The sequence below is a fragment of the Eurosta solidaginis genome, chromosome 3, assembly GCF_040869045.1.
Source record: "Eurosta solidaginis isolate ZX-2024a chromosome 3, ASM4086904v1, whole genome shotgun sequence".
Classification (NCBI taxonomy): domain Eukaryota; kingdom Metazoa; phylum Arthropoda; class Insecta; order Diptera; family Tephritidae; genus Eurosta; species Eurosta solidaginis.
In genome coordinates, this window is record NC_090321.1 from 48,179,996 (window position 1) to 48,205,845 (window position 25,850).

Consider the following 25,850-nt stretch of genomic DNA (forward strand, 5'->3'; position numbering starts at 1 on the left):
TTGCAATTTTTTTTTTTTTTTTTTTGAAATTACCTTTTTATTTATATGTGTATGTACTGTTGTTATATCGCCCTATATTGATAAAATAAAATAATTATTGTGAGGCTTTGAGGCGGCCACCGTGGTGTGATGGTAACGTGCTCCGACTATCACACCGTATGCCCTGGTTTACCCCGGGCAAAGCAACATCAAAATTTTAGAAATAAGGTTTTTCAATTAGAAGAACATTTTTCTAAGCGGGGTCGCCCCTCGGCAGTGTATGGCAAGCACTCCGAGTGTATTTCTGCCATGAAAAGCTCTCAGTGAAAACTCATCTGCCTCGCAGATGCCGTTCGGAGTCGGCATAAACCAAGTAGGTCCCGTCCCGCCAATTTGTAGGAAAAATGAAAAAGGAGCACGACGCAAATTGGAAGAGAAGCTCGGCCTAAAATCTCTTCGGTGGTTATCGCGCCTTATATTTATTTATTTATTTATTTATTGTGGGGCCTAGAGCTCGATTCGAACACGCGATCATATACGTATGTATTTTTAAATTCATGTCGAATATGTATTTTCATTCCCTTTCAAATTTTTTCTATACTTTATTTTAGTTTTTTTAGATTATTTTTCGTATCCTTATATGTTTGTGATTATTTTTTATTTTTTGAAAGTTTTTAATTTATTTTTATAAAGAATTTTGTATTTTATGCTTTCCCTGCTCTGTGGATTTTGTTTATTATACCTTTCATGAACATGAAATGGTATATTAACTTTGGTCCGATGTTTGTAACGTTGAGAAATATAGAAGATAGACTCACCATTAAGTATACAAAATTGATCAGGGCGACGAACTGAGTTGATATAGCCATGTCCGTCTGTCCGTCCGTCTGTCTGTTTGAACGCAAACTAGTCCCTCAAATTTTGAGATATCTCAATGAAATTTGGCACAAGGATATATTTTTGTATTATGTTAGACATTTGTCGGATCCGGTAGGATCGGACCACTATAACATATATCTCCCATACAACCGATCGTTCAGATAAGACGATTTTGGTCATTCCTGCCGCAATTTAGAAAGTATAAACGTGAAACTCGGTGATATATATTCTAATATATCACAGACGATATCCTGAAAAAATCACTTTGATCGGAGCTATATATAGTATATATCCCATACAACCGATCGTTCAGATAGAAAGATTTTTGGCCATTTCTCCCTTAATTTAGAAAGTATAAACGTGAAACTTGGTGATATATATTCTAATATATCATAGAAGATTTCCTATAAAATTCATTTTGATCGAAGCTATATATAGAATATATCCCATGCAACCGATCGTTCTGATAATGGAGTTTTTTGCCATTTTTTATTTTATATTTATCTTAAAAATCGTTTAGGTATGTACATCTGTTCACTATATATTTCTTATCTTATACATCCGAAAATTTGGAGATTACGAACGGGATAAAATTATTTTTCAGCCCCATTCATGAAAGGTATGAAGTTTTCGGCACAGCCGAAGACAGTCCCGACCTTACTTGTTTTAATATGTTTTTATTATATTTTCATTTTTCTCTACTTTTTAATTTAATAATCGGTATGTATACATATATTTTGAATATTTTATTCCATTTGTAATTTTATCTATATTTTTCTTTAGAATCTAGTTTTTTTTTTGTTTTTGTTTTGGAAAATGTTTTTTTAATTACTTTTTATTTTTTAAATTTATGAAAGCTTAAACTTTTTTTTTAAATTATTTTTTATACCCTCCGTACTCTGTAGATTTTATTTTTAAATTTGTTTTGAAACAAGTTTTTTTATTTGGCATCTTTTTTTTTGATTAATTTGTTATACATTTTTTTATTCCACCCTTTATCAGCACAATTCTAAATAAAAATTCGTTGTGAGTTTTTCACTTCTCCCTTTCCTCCTATTCTGAACAATGTTCGAAAAAGCGGAAACCGGTTATAGGAGAAAAGTAGGTATTATGAATGTGAGTGAGAGGGAGATTTCTCTGCCATTACTTAGCGAGTTTTTTCACTTGTTAAATTAAAGGGAATGCAGCAAAATAGTTAAAGGAAATTGGTTCTGATTCAAGGTTCGATTCGAGCTGAAGGCCAGAACAATATATTTATCAGTCAAACAAACCACCGCTGTATAGCTAAATGGTTAGCGCAGCGTGCCTAAAGCGTACTGATGATGAAATAGATCTATCTGCGCAGCTATGGCAGGTTGTCTGAAAAATTTTCTACTTACTATTCCAAAAACAAAACACAATTTTTCAATTATAGAAAAATTAAAAAAACAATAATTATCATTAGAAAAAAGTTATTGTTCTGGCCTTGAACTTGTATCGGACCTTTAATCTTTTTATACTCAGTTGAGCAGAGCTCACAGAGTATATTAAGTTTGATTGGATAACGGTTGGTTGTACATATATAAAGGAATCGAGATAGATATAGACTTCCATATATCAAAATAATCAGGATCGAAAAAAAATTTGATTGAGCCATGCCCGTCCGTCCGTCCTTCCGTCCGTTAACACAATAACTTGAGTAAATTTTGAGGTATCTTGATGAAATTTGGTATGTAGGTTCCTGAGCACTCATCTCAGATCGCTATTTAAAATGAACGATATCGGACTATAACCACGCCCACTTTTTATCGAAAATTTCGAAAAACCGAAAAAGTGCGATAATTCATTACAAAAGACAGATAAAGCGACGAAACTTGGTAGATGAGTTGAGCTTATGACGCAGAATAGAAAATTAGAAAAATGTTGGACAATGGGCGTGGCACCGCCCACTATTAAAAGAAGGTAATTTAAAACTTTTGCAAGCTGTAATTTGGCAGTCGTTGGAGATATAATGATGAAATTAGGCAGGAACGTTACTCCTATTAGTATATATACGCTTAATACAAATTAGCAAAATCGGAGAAGGACCACGCCCACTTTAAAAAAAAAAATTTTTTAAGTAAAATTTTAACAAAAAATTTAATATCTTTTCAGTATATAAGTAAATTATGTCAACATTCAACTCCAGTAATGATATGGTGCAACAAAATACGAAAATAAAAGAAAATTTCAAAATGGGCGTGGCTCCGCCCTTTTTCATTTAATTTGTCTAGGATACTTTTAATGCCATAAGTCGAACACAAATTTACCAATCCTTGTGAAATTTGGTAAGGGCATAGCTTCTATGACGATAACTGTTTTCTGTGAAAATGAGCGAAATCGGTTGATGCCACGCCCAGTTTTTATACACAGTCGTCCGTCTGTCCTTCCGCATGGCCGTTAACACGATAACTTGAGCAAAAATCGACATATCTTTAATGAACTTAGTTCACGTGCTTACTTGAACTCACTTTATCTTGGTATGAAAATTGAACGAAATCCGACTATGACCACGCCCACTTTTTCGATATCGAAAATTACGAAAAATGAAAAAAATGCCATAATTCTATACCAAATACGAAAAAAGGGATGAAACATGGTAAGGTACTTGGATTGTTTTATTGACGCGAAATATAACTTTAGAAAAAACTGTATAAAATGGTTGTGACACCTACCATATTAAGTAGAAGAAAATGAAAAATTTCTGCAGGACGAAATAAAAAACCCTTAAAATCTTGGCAGGTATTACATATATAAATAAATTAGCGGTATCCAACAGATGATGTTCTGGGTCACCCAGGTCCACATTTCGGTCGATATCTGGAAAACGCCTACACATATACAACTACCACCACTCCCTTTTAAAACTCTCATTAATACCTTTAATTTGATACCCATATCGTACAAACTCATTCTAGAGTCACACCTGGTCCACCTTTATGGCGATATCTCGAAAAGGCGTCCACCTATAGAACTAAGCCCCACGACCTTTTAAAATACTCATTAACACCTTTCATTTGATACCCATATCGTACAAACATATTCTAAAGTCACCCCTGGTCCACCTTTATGGCGATATCTCGAAAAGGCGAACACCTATAGAACGAAGGCCCACTCCCTTTTAAAAATACTCATTAACACCTTTCATTTGATACCCATATCGTACAAACAAAGTCTAAAGTCACCCCTGGTCCACCTTTATTGCGATACCTCGAAAAGGCGTCCACCTATAGAACTAAGGCCCACTCCCTTTTAAAATACTCATTAACTCCTTTCGTTTGATACCCATATTGCACAAACGAATTCTAGAGTCACCCCTGGCCCACCTTTATGGCGATATCTCGAAACGGCGTCCACCTATGGAACTAAGGATTACTCCCTTTTAAAATACTCATTAACACCTTTCTTTTGATACCCATATTGTACAAACAAATTCTAGGGTTACCCCTGGTCCACCTTTATGGCGATATCTCGAAAATGCGACCACCTATACAACAACCAACACTCCCTTTTAAAACCCTCATTAATACCTTTAATTTAATACCCATATCGTACAAACACATTCTAGAGTCACCCCTGGTCCACCTTTATGGCGATATTTCGAAACGGCATCCACCTATAGAACTAAGGCCCACTCCCTTTTAAAATACTCATTAACACCATTCGTTTGATGCCCATATTGTACAAACAAATTCTAGGGTCACCCCTGGTCCACCTTTATGGCGATATCTCGAAACGGCGTCCACCTATGGAACTAAGGATTACTCCCTTTTAAAATACTCATTAACACCTTTCATTTGATACCCATATCGTACAAACGCATTCTAGAGTCAACCCTGATCCACCTTTATGGCTATATCCCTAAATGGCGTCCACCTATAGAACTATGGCCCACTCCCTCATAAAATACACTGTAATACCTTTCATTTGATACACATGTCATACAAACACATTCCAGGGTTACCTCGGTTCATTTTCCTACATGGTTATTTTCCCTTATGTTGTCACCATAGCTCTCAACTGAGTATATAATGTTCGGTTACACCCGAACTTAACCTTCCTTACTTGTTATTTTTATATTCAGCATGCTTTGCACACAGATTATATTAACTTTGATTGGATAACGGTTGGTTGTACAGGTATAAAGGAATCGAGATAGATATAGACTTCCATATATCAAAATCATCAGTATCGAAAAAAAATTTGATTGTCCGTCCGTCTGTCCGTTAACACGATAACTTGTGTAAATTTTGTGGTATCTTGATCAAATTTGGTATGTAGGTTCCTGGGCACTCATCTTAGATTGCTATTTAAAATGAACGATATCGAACTATAACCACGCCTACTTTTTCGATATAGAAAATTTCGAAAAACCGAAAAAGTGCGATAATTCATTACCAAAGACGGATAAAGCGATGAAACTTGGTAGGTGAGTTGAACTTATGACGCAGAATAGAAAACTAGTAAAATTTTGGACAATGGGCGAGGCACCGCCCAATTTTAAAAGAAGGTAATTTAAAAGTTTTGCAAGCTGTAATTTGGCAGTCGTTGAAGATATAATGAGGAAATTTGGCAGGAACGTTACTCCTATTACTATATGTATGCTTATTAAAAATTAGCAAAATCGGAGAAGGACCACGCCCACTTTCAAAAAAAAATTTTTTTTTAAAGTCGAATTTTAACAAAAAATTTAATATCTTTACAGTATATAAGTATATGTCAACATTCAACTCCAGTAATGATATGGCGCAACAAAATACAAAAATAAAAGAAATTTTCAAAATGGGCGTGGCTCCGCCCTCTGTCATTTAACTTGTCTAGAATACTGTTAATGCCATAATTCGAACAAAAATTTACCAATCCTTATGAAATTTGGTAAGGGCAAAGGTTCTATGACAATGTGATCTATGATAACTGTTTTCTGTGAAAATGGCCGAAATCGGTTGAAGCCACGCCCAGTTTTTATACAAAGTCGACCGTCTGTCCTTTCGCTCGGTCGTTAACACGATAACTTGAGCAAAAATCGATATATCTTTATTAAACTTAGTTCACGTACTTATCTGAACTCACTTTATCTTGGCATTAAAAATGGGCGAAATCCGACTATGACCACGCCCACTTTTTCGATATCGAAAATTTGAAAAAATGAAAAAAATGCCATAATTCTATACCAAATACGAAAAATGGGATGAAACATGGTGATTGGATTGGCTTTTTGACGCAAAATATAACTTTAGAAAAAACTTTGTAAAATTGGTGTGACACCTACCATATTAAGTAGAAGAAAATGAAAACGTTCTGCAGGGCGAAATCAAAAGCACTTGGAATCTTGGCAGGAATACTGTTCGTGGTATTACATATATAAATAAATTAGCGGTACCCGACAGATGATGTTCTGGGTCACCCTGGTCCACATTTTGGTCGTTATCTCGAAAACGCCTTCACATATACAACTACCACCAGTCCCTTTTAAAATACCTTTCATTTGATACCCATATCGTACAAACAAATTCTAGAGTCACGCTGGTCCACCTTTATGGCGATATCTTGAAAAGGCGTCCACCTATAGAACTAAGGCCCACTTCCTTTTAAAATACTCATTAACACCTTTCATTTGATACCCGTATCGTACAAACAAATTCTAGAGTCACCCCTGGTCTACCTTTATGGCGATATCTCGAAAAGGCGTTCACCTACAGAACTAAGGCCCACGCCCTTTTAAAATACTCATTAACACCTTTCATTTGATACCCATATACTACAAACAAATTCTAGAGTCAGCCCTGGTCCACCTTTATGGCGATATCCCTAAATGGAGTCCACCTATAGAACTATGGCCCAATACCTTCCATTTGATACACATGTCATACAAACACATTCCAGGGTTACCCTAGGTTCAATTTTCTACATGGTGATTTTCCCTTATTTTGTCTCCATAGCTCTCAGCTGAGTATGTATTGCTTGGTTACACCTGAACTTAGCCTTCCTTACTTGTTTTCTTTAGAATCTAAGGACTTTTTTGTTTTTGAAAGTGTTTTTTAACTACTTTTTATTTTTTTAATTTATGAAAGTTTTAAAATGTCTGTAGATTTTATTTTCAAATTTGTTGTGAAACTAGTTTTTTTATTTTTCCTCTATTTTTTAATAATTTATTATAATTTTTTTTATTCCACTTTTTAAATTTTTATTTTTTGTATACTTTTTTTTAATTTCTTTAATTATCTATATATTATATTTTGGAAACAATTTTTGCAATTACTTTATGTTGTAAATATTTTTTTTTAAATTTTTATTTTTTGTGAAAGTTTTTACATTTTTTTATTTTTTTTTTATGCGGCATGCCTCCTTTTGCTTTTATATTTTAATTTATTTTTATTTTTTATTTTATTTTTTTATTTTATTTTACTTTAATAAATTTAATTAAAATAAAATTTTTATTTAATTAAATTTTATTCTGTTTTATTCTATTCTATTTTATTCCATTTCATTTTATTTTGTTTTATTTTATTTAATTATTTTTTATTTTTTTAATTTTATTTAATTTAATTTAATAATTTTTTTTTATTTAATTTAATTTAATTTTATTGTATTTTTTTTTGTTTTTTTTTTTTTTTAATAAATTTATTTCAATTTTATTTTATTCTGCTTTCTTCCCTTTAATTTTATTTTGCTTTTTTTTGTTTTTTCTATTCTATTTTATTTTAGTTAATTTGTTGTAGTTTTAAAATCTTAGCTTAAATCCTCTCGTCTAGGGCCTGGTAAGACAGTGTGCCAAATTTAGCAATGATATTTAAATTTGTTCTCAAGCTATCTCGTTAGTGGATGGACGGACAGACAGACTAACGGATTTGGCTCTATCAAAATCCTTAGACACTGGGATATCTGATGTAAGAAATTCTATATCTAACTCAGTTCTTTTGTATTATTACAATCCATCGTTATCGGACTAAAATTACAATACGCTGTGCACAAATACAGCTAATTTTAAAAATAATTAGGCTTTATGATTTAACGTATGTTTGTTTTAATGGTGTGTTCAGTTTATACTTATATTTAAGAATTCATGAGCTTAATACCGGCTTATAATAATTGAATTTCAATTATTATGTTTTCTAAGAGAAACTGAAAAGTAAGAAACATTTACTGGCATATTGCGATGGAACCATTTCGAAAACCGCCAACGTAATCATCATCAGGCAATTTTGTAATGTTATCAAAGGTTTCACCGGGATTCGAACCGTGAATCACATGGTGAAACTGCTAAACTAAACTAGACTCAACTGCAGTAAATGTTTCTTTCTTTTCAGTTTCTCTTAGAAGACATAATAATTGAAATTCAATTATTATAAGCCGGTGTTAAGCTCATGAATTCTTAAATTTATGATTTAACTTTAAAGAAAGTTATTTACTACTCAAGCTGGCAAAAAAAAATTTATAAGCAACAACAAGCATTGAATTGTTCAAGGTTTTGAAAAGTGTATTACAAAAAGGACATTATTTACGAAATTGATCTATGCCAACAACAACAATCGGCGCACGGTGGGGTATTTGATCGATCTAGCTAGCCAAAGGTCGATTTTTCAAAATATTCCAATTTTTTTTTTTAAATATACTCTCTGGTGTTCCTATATGTCCACTGAATATAGTATACATACCTCAAACCCCATCTGCAACGTCAACGGAGCTAACCGCGCATATCTAAAGTTGTATACAAATTGTGTGCAGTTCCATGTATTTTTGGATTAAAAAGCAATATACGCTTCTTACCTAAATACTTGTTCCTTGTTTAGCCTCAATCAAATCTAGTTACATGTCCTTTTAGTACAGGAAAATGTGTTTTTAATTCGTATGTTAGATTTTTTATGCCGCATGTTTTAACTGATTTATTCTACTTGTAGTACTACTACTTTTCAATATTAAATCTTTTAAAAAACCTTGCAAACAAAAGGATATATCTTTTTTCATAGCATATCGTATATGGAACTCAATCCCAGCTGCAATAAGGAACAATGTAAACCAAAGCAATTATAAGCGCATTCTTTTCAATTATTTCTCTACACATTAATCTTAATGTGACCATTTTGTTTTTTCTGTTTTTTTTTTCTTTTTTACTCAATTTTTTCCTAAGTCGTTTACTTTGAGTATAGTTTTAATTAAATGTCTTTAAGATGTCTACTATATCTACATATATTTTATATCACTACTACTGTACTTTGTATAACATCATTAACTTAGGTTAACTTTAGTAATACTTGTATCTCTTTTTATTCCAAAATTTTATTCAATCTTGTTAAATACATATCCATGACACTGTTTGTTGTACTATAAAACATATATTATCTTACTGTACTAATGTAATTTCTAATAAATTAAATGAATTGAAATGAAATATCATGTCAGTAATTTTTTGGCCATACATAAGTTTGTGTTTGTTTCAAAGTTTATTAACAAAAAGGGCTGCGCATACCGTCGGTCCATAGGCCAAAAATAAAAAAATTTAAGTGAAAACTTTGTCACCAAATGTGTCGTTAGTATCTCTTATTAGAACATCATTTTAAAAGGTATATTTGTTTTTGTTGTATTCGAACTGTACTCTTTAAGAATAGCTTCAAAAGTGAGGTTATGGTATTAGTTAGTTTTTGCAGTGAGAGCGAGTTAAAAATAAAGTGCAAGTTTAAGCTATTAAAAATACACAGAATATCATTGTATTGAAGTATATAAAAATGAATATTGAAGTCAAAGGTATTTACTTCATTTTGAAATAATTTGAGTGTCTTTAGCTTGTTGTGTTTTTTTTTTGTTATTTAAAATTTCACCAGTGCCTTTATTAGTGTTTATTTGCACAAATATTTCAATTTCAGATACAGTTTTAGTTGGGTTCCTCACCGATCCTCACGTTGGGATTTATATCTTATTGTTAGTCAAAGATTTAGGATTCTAAAGTGTTAATATCAGCTGCCACTTTCCGCCACTAACTATGTTTTGCGACAGTTTTCTGATAGCGTCAACTTGATAAATTATTATCGTATGTTATATGTGCTCACATGTAACATAGGACATTATTTTACTCAGTCGACGATATGCAAATGTAAACTTTTGTGTGTTTTGTTATTGTTATGTATGCAAGACCTTTTAATAACTTAGTTTCTTTCTTTCCTATTAAACTTTGCATTTGCGATAAAAAAATTTCTTAAATTTAAAAAGACCAAACGATTTCTTTCTTTGTTTTTTATATACATCCGGTGAAAGTTGGTGGTTGTGGGTCGGTATGAAGGTATCACCCGCACCAATTTTATGAAAAAAATAATTCTCACATATTTGTAAAGCCGTGACCAAAGTTTCACGTTGATATCTCTACTGGAAGTATTTTTGGCCACCAACCCCATATAAGACCGACCAATGTGCATACTCGCAATTTTTTGAGTGGTGAACAATTTTGTAAGAGACTGATACCCTTATTGGCAAAAGGTGGCAACCTTGTGAAAACATCCTTAGTGGCAACACCTAGGCGAAAAGTCTTAAAATGTAATACTATATCGATGTAACAAATTTGATTCAAACCGGTTAATCCATTTCCGAGATGGTAGTGGATATACAAATAAATATAAAAAAGGTGAGGTGGCAACGCTAAGTGGCAACCCTACTTAAAAGTATCAATAGAAATGCGGAGTAAAATACTTTTCGTTTGATACCCATATTGACATACATATCTCATTCAATGACAAAAAATTACGCCGGGTCCCTCCGAAACCGGGGACTCGTTCCATAGTAATAGCGGAACACCGTGAATTTATTGCCAAATATTTCCTTTCATAACAATGAAGTGAGACAGCTACTTTTTTAAGAGAAATAACTGCTGTTTTAGTTTTGACCTGGTAGATTGATCAAATACCCCACCTTGCGGCGTATTAAGTTTGATTTCGAGACAAACCGGTTTCGGCGTTGTGCCATCATCAGTGTCAATTTCAGAACGAAAATCGTCAAATTTGGTTTCGAGACAAAGCGGTTTCGGCGTTGTGCCATCATCAGTGTCGATTTTCGTTTCGAAAGCGTTCTGAGACAAAGCGGTTTCGACGTTGTGCCATCATCAGTGTCGATTTTCGTTTCGAAAGCGTTCTGAAATCGACACTGATGATGGCACAATGCCGAAACCGATTTGTCTCGAAACAAAATTTGACAAGGGATGACGGAAAATCGTTCCAATACAAATGCATTATTTATCCACCCTATCGGAAACAAAACAAAATAAGTCAAACTTTATACACAATTTTCTTTTTTATTACAGCACTGTAATTTTGATTATTGGCAACGAGAACGATACTCTAAATTTTAAAGAAATATTCAAAGGAATATACGGTGAGCTAGAGGTTATTCTTAGTTCACTGCAATCTGGCTTAAAAGACAGGTAAGCGTGTGTTCAATACTTTTTTGGTTGGATAAAGGTGTTCTGATATTGAATTTTGATTAAAATTGCTTTAAAAAGAATTTCAAATTTTTATAAAAACCTCTAGGCAATGACACTTTTACGAAGTTCATGCTACCTTAAACTTTTATGAGAACAACTGTTCAAAATGCTAACATAACACCTTCTTTCATACACGTTTTCAGTTATATATGTTATATTGAAATATAAATGCACTCATGGATATGTTATCCTCTCATTTATTGATTTTTTTAAATATTGGCAATGAGCATTATCGAAATTATTTGTGGGCCTTTGTAAATATCTCCGCATGCATGTAGAGTTACCCAGAACCATAGGAAGTAGGAAGCGTCCACTGACAGACAGGAGGAAGGATTGATCTATCTTGATGCTCCCAATTGGCGTTTGTTATCGCGAAATAAGCAAAGTGTATATGGATGTTAACGTAACGGCCAAAATCGTCTAATCGGTTAAGCTATTGGAATATTCTCAAGCATCAAGTTCTTTAGCCTGATCGTAACTGCAATGCGTATATGATGGGGGCACTTTCCACACCCATATAAGAATATATAGAATTCGTTTTAGAGGTATGGTCCCTTCGGCAAAGTTTCTTATTTTGATCCCTAGAATATGATTTTCACAGAGCAATAGGCGATTTTTTTGCCTCCCCACAAATCGACCCGCCCTAATGTGCACATATATTATTTTTTTCAATTTGTTATTCCCTTTTCAAACTTTTTTCATTTTCTATATTTTTATTTTTACTTTTTAGATTACTTTTGGTATATATGTAATTTGGATTTTTTTGGAACAATTTTTTTTATATATTTTTCTGTAATTATTGTTTATTTGTTTGAAAGTGGCATATATACTTTTCGTAGTCTACAGATTTTTTTTTTTAATTTTTTCTATTTTCCTCAAATTACAAAAAAAAAAAATAAAAATTGAAAGTAAAAAAATAAAGTAAACTAAAAAATGAAAAATTAAATATATACATATATACATATGTACGTATGCATATACTTTATTTTTAATTTTTTACATACACACATTTGTATATATTTTATTTTTAATTTTTTAGTTTATTTTCTTTATTTATTTTCAATTTACATTTTTTTATTTTCAATTGTTATTTTTGTATTTTCAATTTTTATATTTTTTATTTGTGTTGTTAGTGTAGAAATGAGATAAATTGAATTAAGCAAGGAAACAAATACAAGCAGGATAGCCTAGTGGTTAAGGCAACTGCAGTTTCACCATGTGATTCGCGGTTCGAATCTCGGTGAAACCTTTGATCACATTACGAAATTGCCTGATGATGATTACGTGGCGGTTTTGGGAAAGGGTACCATCGCAATATACCAGTAAATGTTTCTTTCTTTCTTCTCAGTTTCTATTAGAAAACATAATAATTGAATATTCAATTATTATAAGACGGTGTTAAGCTCATGAATTCTTAAATAATAAGTATACACTTTGTATGATTTAATCGGGGATTGCCCGTATTGCTTTAAATGTATGAAAACATTTATTTGAAGCAATTTTTAATTTTATAATTTATTTAATAATTTGGGAAAAATTTAAACAACGTGACATTAGGACGGACAAGGCGACAGCTGCTTCGATTATAACTTGTAAATCTCTTCAAAGCCTTTTCTCCCGGGAGTGGGATTTGAACTCGCACCCCTACCATAGTTGAACGTGTTACAAACGCATTCAGCCACGTCATGCCTTAGTTGTTGTAAAGTTTTCTACACCTTTTTATTTATTTTTTTAAATTATTTTTATTTTTTTTAGATTATTTGTTATATATAATTTGTATACATTATTATTTTAACTACTTTTGATTTTTTTGTTATTATTATTTTATTTTTGTTAACCGTTTTTTGCCATTTCTTTTTAACTATTTTTATTTTTAAGGCATACATACCTCCCGTAGGCTGCAAATTTTGTTCTTATATATATATATTTTTTTTTTTTCATATAATTATGTATGTATTTTTAAAATAATTTCGAATTATTCCGTTCCATTTTTAATTTTTTCTATACTTTTTTGTTTTTTTTTTTTAGATTATTTTTTATATATAATTTGTATACATTATTATTTTAACTACTTTTGATTTTTTGTTATTATTATTTTATTTTTGTTAACCGTTTTTTGCCATTTCTTTTTAACTCTTTTTATTTTTAAGGCATACATACCTCCCGTAGTCTGCAAATTTTGTTCTTATATATATATATTTTTTTTTTCATATAATTATGTATGTATTTTTAAAATGATTTCGAATTATTTCGTTCCATTTTTAATTTTTTCTATACTTTTTTATTTTTTTTTTAGATTATTTTTCATATCTATATATGTTTGTAATTATTTTTTATTGTTTGAAAGTTTTTAATTTATTTTTTTTTAACTATTTTTATTTTATGCTTTCGGTGGTGTGTAGATTTTATTTTTTTATATTGTTCTATTATATTTTACTTTTTCTCTGCTTTTTAAATTGATAGACATATATGCATTTTGAATATTTTATTCCATTTCTTTTTTCTATATTTTTCTTTAGAATCTAAAGGATTTTTTTTTTTGTTTTGGAAATTGTTTTTTTTAACTACTTTTTATTTTTTAAATTTATGAAAGTTTTAAAATTTTTTTTTAATTATTTTTTATACCTTCCGTAGTCTGTATACTTTATTTTTAAATTTGCTTTGAAACTAGTTTTTCTATTTTTCCTCTATTTTTTTGATTAATTTATTATAAATTTTTTTTATTCCGCGATTTATATTTTTTTCTATAAATTTTTTTAATTTCTTAAATAATTTATATACATATTGGAAACAATTTTTGCAATTACTTTTTATTTTTTTTATGTTGTAAATAGTTTTATGTTCTTATTTTTTTTTGTGAAATTTTTTAAATTTTTTTATGCAGCATATCTCCTTTCGCTTTTATATTTGTTTGTATTTTTTCGCCCTTTTTAAATTTTTTTTAATGAATTTAATATTTTGTTATTTGTTTTACCCTTAAGTGGGTATTTAAATTTTTTTTGCCTTTTATTAATAAAGCTTATAGTCTCAGCCTTTATATTCTTTACACTTTTATCGTGCATGAAAAGTTATTGCATACAACCAACCTTTAAAATCATATCGCCGGCAACTAAGCCAGCAATTTGTGCCGCTCCACCTGGTTTTACGCTTTCAACAAAAACTGGATTGTCGCCAGAGACCTGCAAAGACAAATAAGAAAAAAAAATTATTTTATCATAATAAAACAAAATAGTTTTTCCTGGTTAAAATTAGAAAATAAAAGGAAACAACAAAAATAAAATTAAGAAAAAAATAAAAAAAAGCACTTAATACATTTCAAAAAGTAAAAAAAAAAAAAAATGGTTTAACAAGCTGTCAGTTGTATTGTGGCATACACCACTACTGAACATATCAAAGTTAGCATTTAAAACGTTTGACAAAACCAACAAAAAACTAAAACTTCTCGAAAAAAGTGTAATAAAATATCACTATGATGAAGAAGTGACGCCGATTGTAGCTCACTTGTAATTAGCAAAATTCATCATATTCATCAGCATCGTCATCATCATAATTAGCAACTTATAATCCCCACGCAGTCTTTATTAGATTTAAGTGTTTTGTATTTATTTTGGCAAAATAGCACGGTTATGAGTAATGCAACAAAGCAAGAATAGTACTATGAATATTTTTTGTTTATATACAATACGTCTTATTGCCATACAACAACCACCAACTCAATAGAGTACATACACAACCACACAAACAAGTACATGAATGATGTACGGATATAGAGACTTGCACGGAACTACGCTAAACTTTTGGAGGAATGCCAACAATTATGAGGAACAAAATAAAACCAAAAGTAGAAAAACCACAGAAATTTCTATAAATGTATAAGCTCAGCAGTGAAAGCCCAAATTTGATCAGAAAAGTGTAACTAGAATTTTCGTAACTGAAAATGAACTAGTTCGAAAAAGTGCACAATTGTTCCACGCAATGTTTTGGAGAATACTGGAGTGTTTCGAATCTGAGTAATAGTAGTAGATACTTCGATAAAATTTTTAACTAAAAATATCCAAATCAATTTCAAAAACGTTTTCAAAAAAATTGGAAAATTCGACAAAATTTAACGAAAGAATCCAAGTTTTTATTTAGGGTTCTGAACTATTTTGGGCATGCAGTTTTGTAGACCAATCAACTTTAGTCTAAACAGGTAGTTGAAGGTCTACAAAAATCGCTATTTTTTTAACCTTTTTTTCAAGGGTGTTTTATAGTTTCTGTCATACGAAAAACGCTATAATTTTATATTTTTTATGGAAGAAGTTTTGAAAAAAACTCAGTAATAAAATTATCAAAAATCAATGCAAGTTTGAGAGACCTAGAACTTGTACTTTGTTAGCCTAAAAAGATTAGGCTACAAAAATGTATACTCATAAAAATTCAGAAATAAAAAAAAATAAATGTAAGGCGCGATAACCTCCGAAGAGATCTAAGGCCGAGCTTCTCTTCCAATTTGCGTCGTGCTCCTCTTGATTTTTCCCTACAAATTGGCCGGACGGGACATACATGTTTTATGCCGACTCCGAACGGCATCTGCAAGGCAGATGAGTTTTCACTGAGAGCTTTTCATGGCAGAAATACAATCGGAGCGCTTGCCAGACACTGCCGAGGGGCGACCCCGCTTAGAAAAATTGTCTTCTAATTGAAAAATCTTATTTCTAAAATTTTGATGTTGCTTTGCCCGGGAGTTGAACCCAGGGCATACGGTGTGATAGGCGGAGCACGCTACCATCACACCACGGTGGCCGCCAAAATTCAGAAAACTTGAAATAAAAACATAGAAATTTTCAAAAAAACAAATCTCGATATTTTTCGAAAAAATTTTTGATACAGTTTTAGTTATAAAACTCATTTAAAAAACTTTCAAAAATCGTGCAAGTTTTGAGAGGCCTATAACTTATATTTTGTTAGATTAAAAATGATTGGCTTCAAAACTGCATACTCAAACGAATTCAAAAAAATTCGAAATTTTCTAAAACATTTGTCGAATTTTCGAATTTTTTCGAAATAGTTTTTGAGATTGGTTTGCAAAGTTTTAGATACAAAATTCATAGAATTTTTTTTTTTATTTTACCGAAAATAAAAAAATTTTATTAAAAAAAAATATAGCACTTTTCTCACCCTTAAAATATCACCGAACTTTCAGTGGTCCTCCTAATAAGCAACAACCCCCCGCAAATGTTTCTAAAAACGTTTCATTACCACAAAAGTAAATGCATAACACAAGATATCATTTATGAGCTTATGTGAGATCATGACCAAAGAAAAAAGTTTACATCAAAAGCCTTCGAAATGTCATGGATGTATGCAACAGCAGTCGAGGATGTACGAGTATGAGCGCAGCCCTGTGCACCAAGAGGTCAGTTTGCTTAATACCTGTAGTCAATTACTAAATACCACCGATGAAGTGTCACTGTTCAAAAAATCGTTGATCCCCAGTTTGCTGTCAGAGAAAATTACCACGAGTATTCTTAGACAGCCACCTTTATGATTGTTAATTCCGCCTGAGAGACGCTGCAATAGCTTGGCAGCCTCATACTTGAACATAGCAAAAGATCTTCCGAGTAGATATCACTGCTCACAATGAAATTAAGTTCGGAGACATTCGTGAAGACGAGCGTGGGTTAGAGTAAAATATAGGGTCTAGAGTAGAGTTATCATCCTAATTATGTCTCTCTTGGATTCTGGTGGATAACTTGTTGCCTAGAGGCAGAATCAGAGTAGTATACTCTTGTTGAGTTAGGTTTACGGAGATGACCTCCAGAAATCTGGCGCTGTCAAATTAGATGTCGCTTCATGGCAGTATTGCATTCAGTCTTTTTTTAGTTGAAAAAATTTGTTTCTAAATGTTTGATGTTTTGCCCGGGGATTGCATTCAGGAGCTTGGATGTGGTAGGCGGAGCACGCCACAACCATACGACGGCAGCCGCTTTTTGATATTAAAAACGAAAAAAAAGCTTCAATAAATTTTGTGACTGAGGCTATGCAAACGACTCTCAAATAGGTTTTCGAAAAACTTCGAAAATTTAGAAATTTTTATTTGGAGTTCTCTGAATTTTTTTCGATTTTTGCTTAACAAAGTACAAGTTAGAAGTCTCTCAATGTTCGCATTGGTTTTTTACATTTTTTTCCCCGAAGAATGTTTAGATTTTCATCCAGTCAAACTGTGCCCAATTTTTTTAAATAAATTTCCCCGTATTTTCGAATTTTTTCCAAAATGGTTTCGCCATTGGTTTGCATACTTTTAGTTAAAAAATTCATAGAATTTTCTTCAAATATCTTTATATGTATATAAAAATGATTTGCTGATTCAGGGATGGCTTAGAATTTTTTTTTTTTTTCAAAAGTAGGCGGTGCCAGGCCTCCCATTAGGAAAAATTTAGGTTCGCTTTATCTCTTATCATTAGAAGGTATTATAGAGATTCCTTATATGAAATGGTGTGCAGTGGGAGTGAGAATGGGAGTGGGAGTGAGAGTAAAATTTGGAGTGGAAGCCGGATTGGGAGTGGGAGTGAAGTTGGAGAGGGAGTGGAAGTTAGAGGGAGAGATGGTGTGTGAGCGAAAGTTGGAGTGGGCGTGCGAATGGGAGTGGGAGAAAGCTAATGGAATAAGGTATTGTGGCGAATAGTAAATAATCACAAAACAAAGAGCAAGCAGCCACACTTATGTATATATAAGGCAACGAAGAATATTCCACACATATAACCAGCAGCTCGAAGTGAAGCGATTATCTCACATACACATATGTAGTAATCAACTAAGAGCAGAAGTTGTTACTCACACATACACACGCATATAGCTAAATAACCAAGTATTAGATACAACTGCTCCAGAAGGCGTGTTCGTGAAAAGTCCAGGCCTTAGGAGAAATATGCGAACGAGGCAACATAGAGTATAAAAGCAGCGCAAGCTGAGGATACTGATAACTAATCAGTTTGATTTAAACAATAGTAGTGAATTGTAAGTGTAATTGTGAAGTACTACTCCCAAAGTAAAGACAATTTTGTAATACTGAATATTGGAGTTATTTATTCGACAGTTCAGCGATTCGGGCGTTAGCAGAAGGTGCATAATTATCAGGAATTTCCCAAAATACTTTACAGTATGAACAAAAATTAGAAGAAAAATGGAGGGTAAAGTATAAGAGAATGGTATAGACAGAGAATAGGGAAAGCAAGGCTCACTTTTTAAATGTAGACAAATTAAATTTCGAATAAAACAAAGTCTGCCAGGTACACTATTCGAAAATAAAAGGAATAAGAATGTAATTGACGATTTAAAAAAAAAAAAACAGACTTTGTAGTTTCTTTTGAGTTGTTACATGTTTTTTGGATCTGTCTGCGACACGTTTGTTTCAATGCAGTCTAGCGGTATTTTGTCTAGCGGTATTTTGTAGCAAGAGACTTCGCAGCACTTACTTTGCGGCCTTACTTGCGGTAGATGATATTGGAGATATGTCGTCGAAGAAGCCAATGGCCTCTTAAACTTAGCCTCTTACGCCTCCTTGCTCCTAGAGTAAGGTTATAACCGTTGTTTATCGTGGGAAGACAATTCAGCGAACGTGTTTTAGTTAAAAGATTTCGCTCAAGACAATACATATTTCTTTGATTTAGCAAAGCTACTAATTGATGTCATACGAAAAACGGTGACATTCATATCCATAGACCTAGAGGTTTATAAAATCATTTACAATACGGTATACATTGCACTTTCGCTCCTAAGGAAAGACAAACGGGACTAGAATACAATAACTTATTTAGCGGCTGCAAGCTTCTGGAAGAAAAGGTGCAACTTTCTGAAGAAAATGTGTCTTCGTAACAGAATATATTAAAATGGGTCTAGCCTTCTGGAATATCTGGCATTACCCTTGAAACCTAAAGTGGCAGACGACTTTAGTTCCCTTTAGGATGTTTTATGGGGGGAAACCTCCACTGGCCTACTCTGTAACAGCATTTTGTCTTTATAATTGCAACGATGGTGAAAAAACATCCCTAAATCTTTTCATTATAACATTTTATAGCCAAATTCGTTATAAACACAATTTAGCCAATTATGAAGTGGCTTTAACATTTGTTACTTCCGCTGATGCGCTTTAGAGGTGCGGAAGAGGTGTCTATAGACAATAGGCATGTTGTATGTAAAGCTGCAAAATAAAAAACAACTAACAACAAAAAGTAGCAATCAAATAAACAAAGAAAATACACAGAGACAATACGTACCTAAGCGGGAATGGGCAAAGAAAAGGAAATTAACAGAAATTATTAACAAATTACCGTGAGATCAATTTCGGGGGGTACTATGAACTATTGACAAGAAAGAGGCGCTAGCTAAATATACTTGGCTGTGGTGTGCGGTTGCGAGCTTCACCCTAAGCTGACTCGGTAAAAGAGAAAGAGGAAATAATTACTGCTCTAAGACCTCATAATATCTCTGAGCTAAAGAGCGGAAACATGACAGGGCATATGAGAGTAGTAAGGATTATAGGAAAACCCGTACTGCAGCTACGTGATGCAATGGCCTCTACGTCCAGAACATCACGAAGTTTTGACGAGGTCATTGTGAAATCCATGCAATAGAAGTTTGCGGTAGGGAATGTCGACGAGGAGTATCCTCATTATGCCAGATAGCCAGGCAGCCTTACGTACCTTGCAGCCATACTCAATTGCTTCTAAGCTAGTGGATGAATTGTCTTGGGAGCCAAAAACAAGGTTTTATTAGGATGGGTATCAAGGACATGAAGTTAATAAACAGGCAGACAATCCAGCAAAGCTCTTCTGTGGACTGATAAAGGCTCATAGTAGGGAAAGCGTAAGTAACTGAGAAACAAAGCAGTTCTGATAAATCTGGATTGATGGCCCGGGGCAAATTGTTTATACTCCCAGTAACAAGAGTATCAGCCAAAATCATTAATTTAAGCACAGAGCACCTACGAACTCTCACTAAGCATGTTAAATCTATCGCATCCACAAATCTGTCGCTTTTGTGAGCTGGAGGATGAAACGACGGTTCACATTCTCTGGGAATGTGTCGCTCCGGCAAAGCAGAGACACTCCCAACTAGGTCCATGTCTCTTTATCTCTTCGTGATAAAAAAAAAACTGAAGAGTTACTTAAACGCATTAAAAGCCTCCACATGCAGTAATAGGCTGAAGATTGAAGTTAATCACAACAGATCTAAATAAAGGTCGCCATGCACTGAGGCCAAATCATAATAATTACAAAAATATAGCTTCTAGCTGTTAAAATGGTGTAGAAATTGCGAAAATTTCAGACAAAATATTTGCTATATACGAAAGCATATGGTGAAATTTTAAAGTTCTAGCTGTTAAAATGGGGCAGAAATTACGAAAAATGTCTTATCTGAACAACTGGTTGTGGCGGATATATGCTATATATACGACCGATCTCATCCACTTTTTCAGACAACAATATGTGCAATATACGAAAGCATATGGTGAAGTTTGAAGCCGTAATCTGATAAATTGGGGAAGATATGACAAAAATCTTCTTCTGAAAAATCGGTTGTATGGGGGATATATGCTATAGTGGTCCGATGCGGCCGGTTCCGATAAATGTCTAATCGGATACTTAAATATACGCGCTCGCCAAATTTTATCAAGATATCTCAAAAATTAAGGGACTAGTTTGCATACAAACAGACAGACGGACAGACGGACATGGCTAAATCAACTCATTCTGGTCATTTCGGTATACTTATTGGCGGGTCTATCTATATACCTTTAAGGAGTAACAATTTTGAGATTAGTGACAAAGTTAATATACCATTTTATTTTCACGAAAGGTATGAAAATTCTGAAATAGCGGATTATCTACTGCAATTCAGCTGATCTTTCACTCTCACTTTGGCAGTTGCCATCACAATTTGTCGTTTGCAATGAAGTCCAAAAGCAATTAAGAATGATAAATTATAAACTGTCACATAAACTGTCAATCTCAATAATAGCATGACAAGCCATTCATATTACTTTGTTTTTGATATTTTTTTTTACTTTCTGATTTCTTTTATTGCGGCCTTTATTGCTTTTTATTTTTTTACGCGTCGAAAAAGTTATGATTTTTGCACTTTTCTTATAAAATCCGTGTGGACTGCGCATAATGAGGCACAATTAAGCCGATTGATGCGTTGAGTGTCAAAAATTTGCTTGAGCATTAAGTCAATACACCGAAAGCATGTGAAAAATGGGAGTGCATTACTTGCTAACCCTAGGACTTATACCCAGGTGTGGCCAGTAGCCTGTTTTACCCATTTTTTCTCATTTTTTCTGAGAAGCAAGTTATTTTTTTAATGCATTGTTGTAGCTGACTGTCTTACGAACATTTTAAGTAGTTATAAACATATATTTGTAGCCTGCTTCTAAGAATTGCACGCATTCTAAGTTATTTCTAAGAAGTCAATAATTTCTATTGTTGTTAGAATTTTTAGAATACAACCTTTTTCGCGCACTCTTAATTATTTAGAAGAAGGCATTATATTGTATGTACCCTTGCTAGAATTTGCTGACAAACAACATTTGATATAATCCAACTACCTGGCAGGTAAGAAATGCTTCCAGAAACTTAAGGGTTGCAGCTACATATATAAACGGCAGTTTTGCGAGTTTATTTTCATTGTAAAGCGTTCTTTTGAAGTGTGAAGTTGATTTATATTTGTGAAAATAACAAGTCAGAAAAAATTTAAAATATTACAGCATGGATAGCAGAAGGAACATGGAATATTTGTCTTCGAATCAATATATGAGGTAAATACAAATAACTGAAATATAATTTCATAAATGGAATAAAAATTAATTATTTTTATATAGACTATCTGACGCTGAAAAAGAGCAGTACATACAAAACTTGTTTGACGAAATCTTAGATGATGAATTATTTTCCGACCCTGAAGGGGATGAAAGCGAACAAGTAGCAGTAGCAGATGGCGTGGTTGAATCGGATGTAGAAGACCCTGATTACACAATTGACAATGCCCAGGTAGATGAGGCTGATTACGAAGAATCTGACAATGAATCCGATGCTGCAGATGATTCTGAGGAGATTAATTTGCGTGCAGCTGAATTCGTTGCACATGATAGTACCATATGGAGCTCACAGCCCCGACTTGCACGCCAAACTAGGCAACAAAATATTTTGCGACAGAGAAGTGGGCCCGCAAGATCAACTACTATGATGTCAATAGTTAATACATATAAATGTTTTATGACTCCGGAAATGGTGGATATTATAGTACGCCACACCAACAAAAAAGGAATTAAACGCAAAACATCCAGAGGCGGAACTAAAAACATGGAAGAAGGTTACTTTGAGCGAAATGTATGCGTTCATTGGAGTGCTTATTATGACTGGCGCTAACCGCAGCAATGCCGAATGTGCGCCGGACTTGTGGTCGGTGGAAAAATTTCCACTTTCAGGCCATACTGCGGTTTATAAGGTTTGACGATGGCAACACACGGGCACAACGTTTGGTAACTGACAAAGCTGCACCAATATCCGAGCTGTGGACCATGATGAACTACAACTTTGAGCAGTCATATAAGCCAAGTGAATATCTAACGGTAGACGAGCAGCTCTTTCCATATCGTGGCCGCACCCGTTTCACGCAATACATTCCATCGAAACCGGAAAAATATGGCATCAAAGTGTGGTGCGTTTGTGATGCCAAAAACGCATATCCACTGCATGGACAAATATATACTGGCCATGCACCTACGGGACGGGAAACTAACCAGGGTGAACGCGTGGTCAAGGATTTAATAAGCCGCTTTCATGGAACCGGTCGAAATATAACGATGGACAATTTTTTTACATCCCTAAATCTACTGGAAAGCTTTTCATCCATGAATTTGACGGCAGTTGGAACTCTGCGGAAAAATAAGCCCTACATACCAAAGGAGATGTTGGCACACAAAGATCGTGCAGAGAGGTCAAGTACATTCGGTTTTAGGCCCAACATATTGTAACGAATTTACTTGCAAATCCTCTTATTTGCCCTTTTGCTAGGTTCGTATCGCTAAACTGTTGAATAAATAACTCCAATATTGAATAATGGAAAAATGGCCTTTATTAAAATACTTCACAATAACACTCAAACTGTGCAACGAATAGCTTAATAACCAAACTGATTGATAGCTCAAATCAAACTGAATTCTAGCGCCTCTACATCTGCGGCCTTTTATACTTCCCGGTTTCCTCGTTCGCATCTTCTAGAATTTACTAGCATTGGCCATGAGCTCTCAAACTTCTCAGCTATAACTACAATTGCACAATTTTATAGTTTTTCTCATTGCATACTTATAGGAGTATCTCAGATATATGCATGTATTTGTGCATTGACTCCGCTGCTCGTATACGTACATGGTACATATATGTGGACGCAGTTATTGTTTCGTTTATGTAGATACATGATGATTGAATTATTGATGTGCATTCACGCCACTGTTTAGCATCGGCTTAGAGCTGGCAGCACTCCTTAGTTTTGTAACAATATCCATTTGCTCCTATGTGCCGAAAAAAAACAAGGCTGTTATATTACTATCATCAATGCATGACGATGATCACATTGGCGAAAGCGGCAAACCAGAAATGATCGAGTTTTATAACAAGACAAAAGGAGGAGTGGACGTGATGGACCAATTGCTTGGAGAATATACTTGCCAAAGGATGACAAAGCGTTGGCCGTTGTCCCTATTCTTCAAAATGATTGATTTGACGGCATTGGAAGCGTACATCATATATTATGAGAATAATCCCAACATCAGATGCACCAATGCGAAGCGTAAGAGATTTCTTCGCCAGCTCGCCAAGGAACTGTCTATGCCCATAATTGAAGAGCGGTCGGTGAATCAGCAAGTGATACGGAACTTCAACACAAAAATTGCAGTCGCGAGTTTCATAAGTACGGCCTTGCAAGGAAGTGCTGACAATAGGCCATCAACTTCTGCAGCTGCTGGTGCAAAACCAAAGAAACAGCAGGTTGGAAGCTGTTTTCTCTGCTACATCCATGACCAACACAGAAGACGAACGCGTAACATGTGCAGAATATGTCAGCGCCCAATATGCATACAGCATTCTTCAAATGGTTTTTGTAATTGATATTAGAGAAAAATTGAAAGTTTACAAACGGCGATGGTTACTAGGACATGTTTCTGAATTTCACTTCTTCATCAGCTAGCTTTTCGGGAGCTGAGCGTTGAACTCGAATCTCCAACATTCATATCAGTGCAAGCCTTTAGCTGCTAAGCCATATGAATGTCCCGTTGTTCGCTGTACAATTGGTCTCTAAGAGTTGCCTTTTTGTTTATATTCCTTTTGATCACCATGTAGGCACATACACTCTGTATGTAGTTTATTCCTAATGGTGTGGATATGATTTTTAGGCGCGCTTTTGAAAGCTTAGTAACATTTGTTCGGATTTTTACAGTATTTGTTTTTAATACTTCCGCTGTTACTATTATATCAATATGATCATATCTATTAAATTAGCGAGCTTTGCTCATATTGCTTTATACACTGGTTTTGGTAATTGATATTAGAGATTACATGTAATATTTGTGAAAATAATGAAGACAATTGAATAATTTAAATTTGTTTGCATATTTAGTTATAAGAAATAATCAATAAAATAATATTTTATAAAGAAAATAATAAATAAAAATTGTTTTCCTTCTAAAAATGAGAAAAAGCGAGAAAAAAAGCTACTGGCCACACCTGTACTTGGGTATAAGTCCTAGGGTTAATAAAGAGATAAAAGAAATGAAATGGCAGTAAAAAACTGCGAGCAACCATTAGTGCGAGTTATACAGTTGTGACGTAGCAGATACTACGCCACAATATTCACATATACGTTGCATACACACCGACATATTTACCCAACAATCACCGTGCAAGCGCAATTCATTCTGACGATCATGCACAAGCAGCCACAGGTTGGAAATTTCATTAGCTGTCACGCAATAGGAAGCGATTCTCAACTAATTTATAGGCCGTAATGTGCAAGACGTTAAGCTTAAACTCAATAGTGAGTTTACATCTATCTTACATTTTGCGGGGGCAGTTTACCAACGTTGGCTTCGGTCTCCGGCCGTTAGAGAAAGATGAAAGCGCGAGCACTCCGCACAGGTAAGAATAGTTTTTTACCAAGATACCATTGGCATAAGACCGGTCCTCCGGCTATCGCTGTGGAACCATCGTACTACTTGTAGTTAGGCTTGTGAAAATAGCCCGTAGTTCATATTGCTAATAACACTTCCTTTTGGGTACAATCAATACCGCCTCCCCCGATCCTTGGAAAACCACCTCAGCAGGTTAGGGGGCTTATAATATACCCGCGGCAGGTATGCCTGTCGTAAAAGGCGACTAAAATACCAAACTGATTCAAAAATTGACTGTGTAGCGCAACCCTTTCAAGGGATTGCCAGCGCTATATACAGCTTCTCCAACCCAATTGTCAACCA

At 33.7% G+C, this 25,850-nt stretch overlaps 1 protein-coding gene across 6 annotated transcripts in view; it reads right to left on the reverse strand.

Moving 5' to 3' along the window:
* RhoGEF2 (Rho guanine nucleotide exchange factor 2) overlaps window positions 1–25,850 on the reverse strand; it is a 582,225-nt gene that overhangs the window by 418,223 nt on the left and 138,152 nt on the right. For all 6 annotated transcript variants that reach the window (XM_067771577.1, XM_067771576.1, XM_067771579.1 and 3 more), the window contains exon 4: window positions 14,428–14,520. In XM_067771577.1, the coding sequence (XP_067627678.1) occupies window positions 14,428–14,520 (93 nt within the window). The remainder of the gene's footprint in view (window positions 1–14,427; window positions 14,521–25,850) is intronic.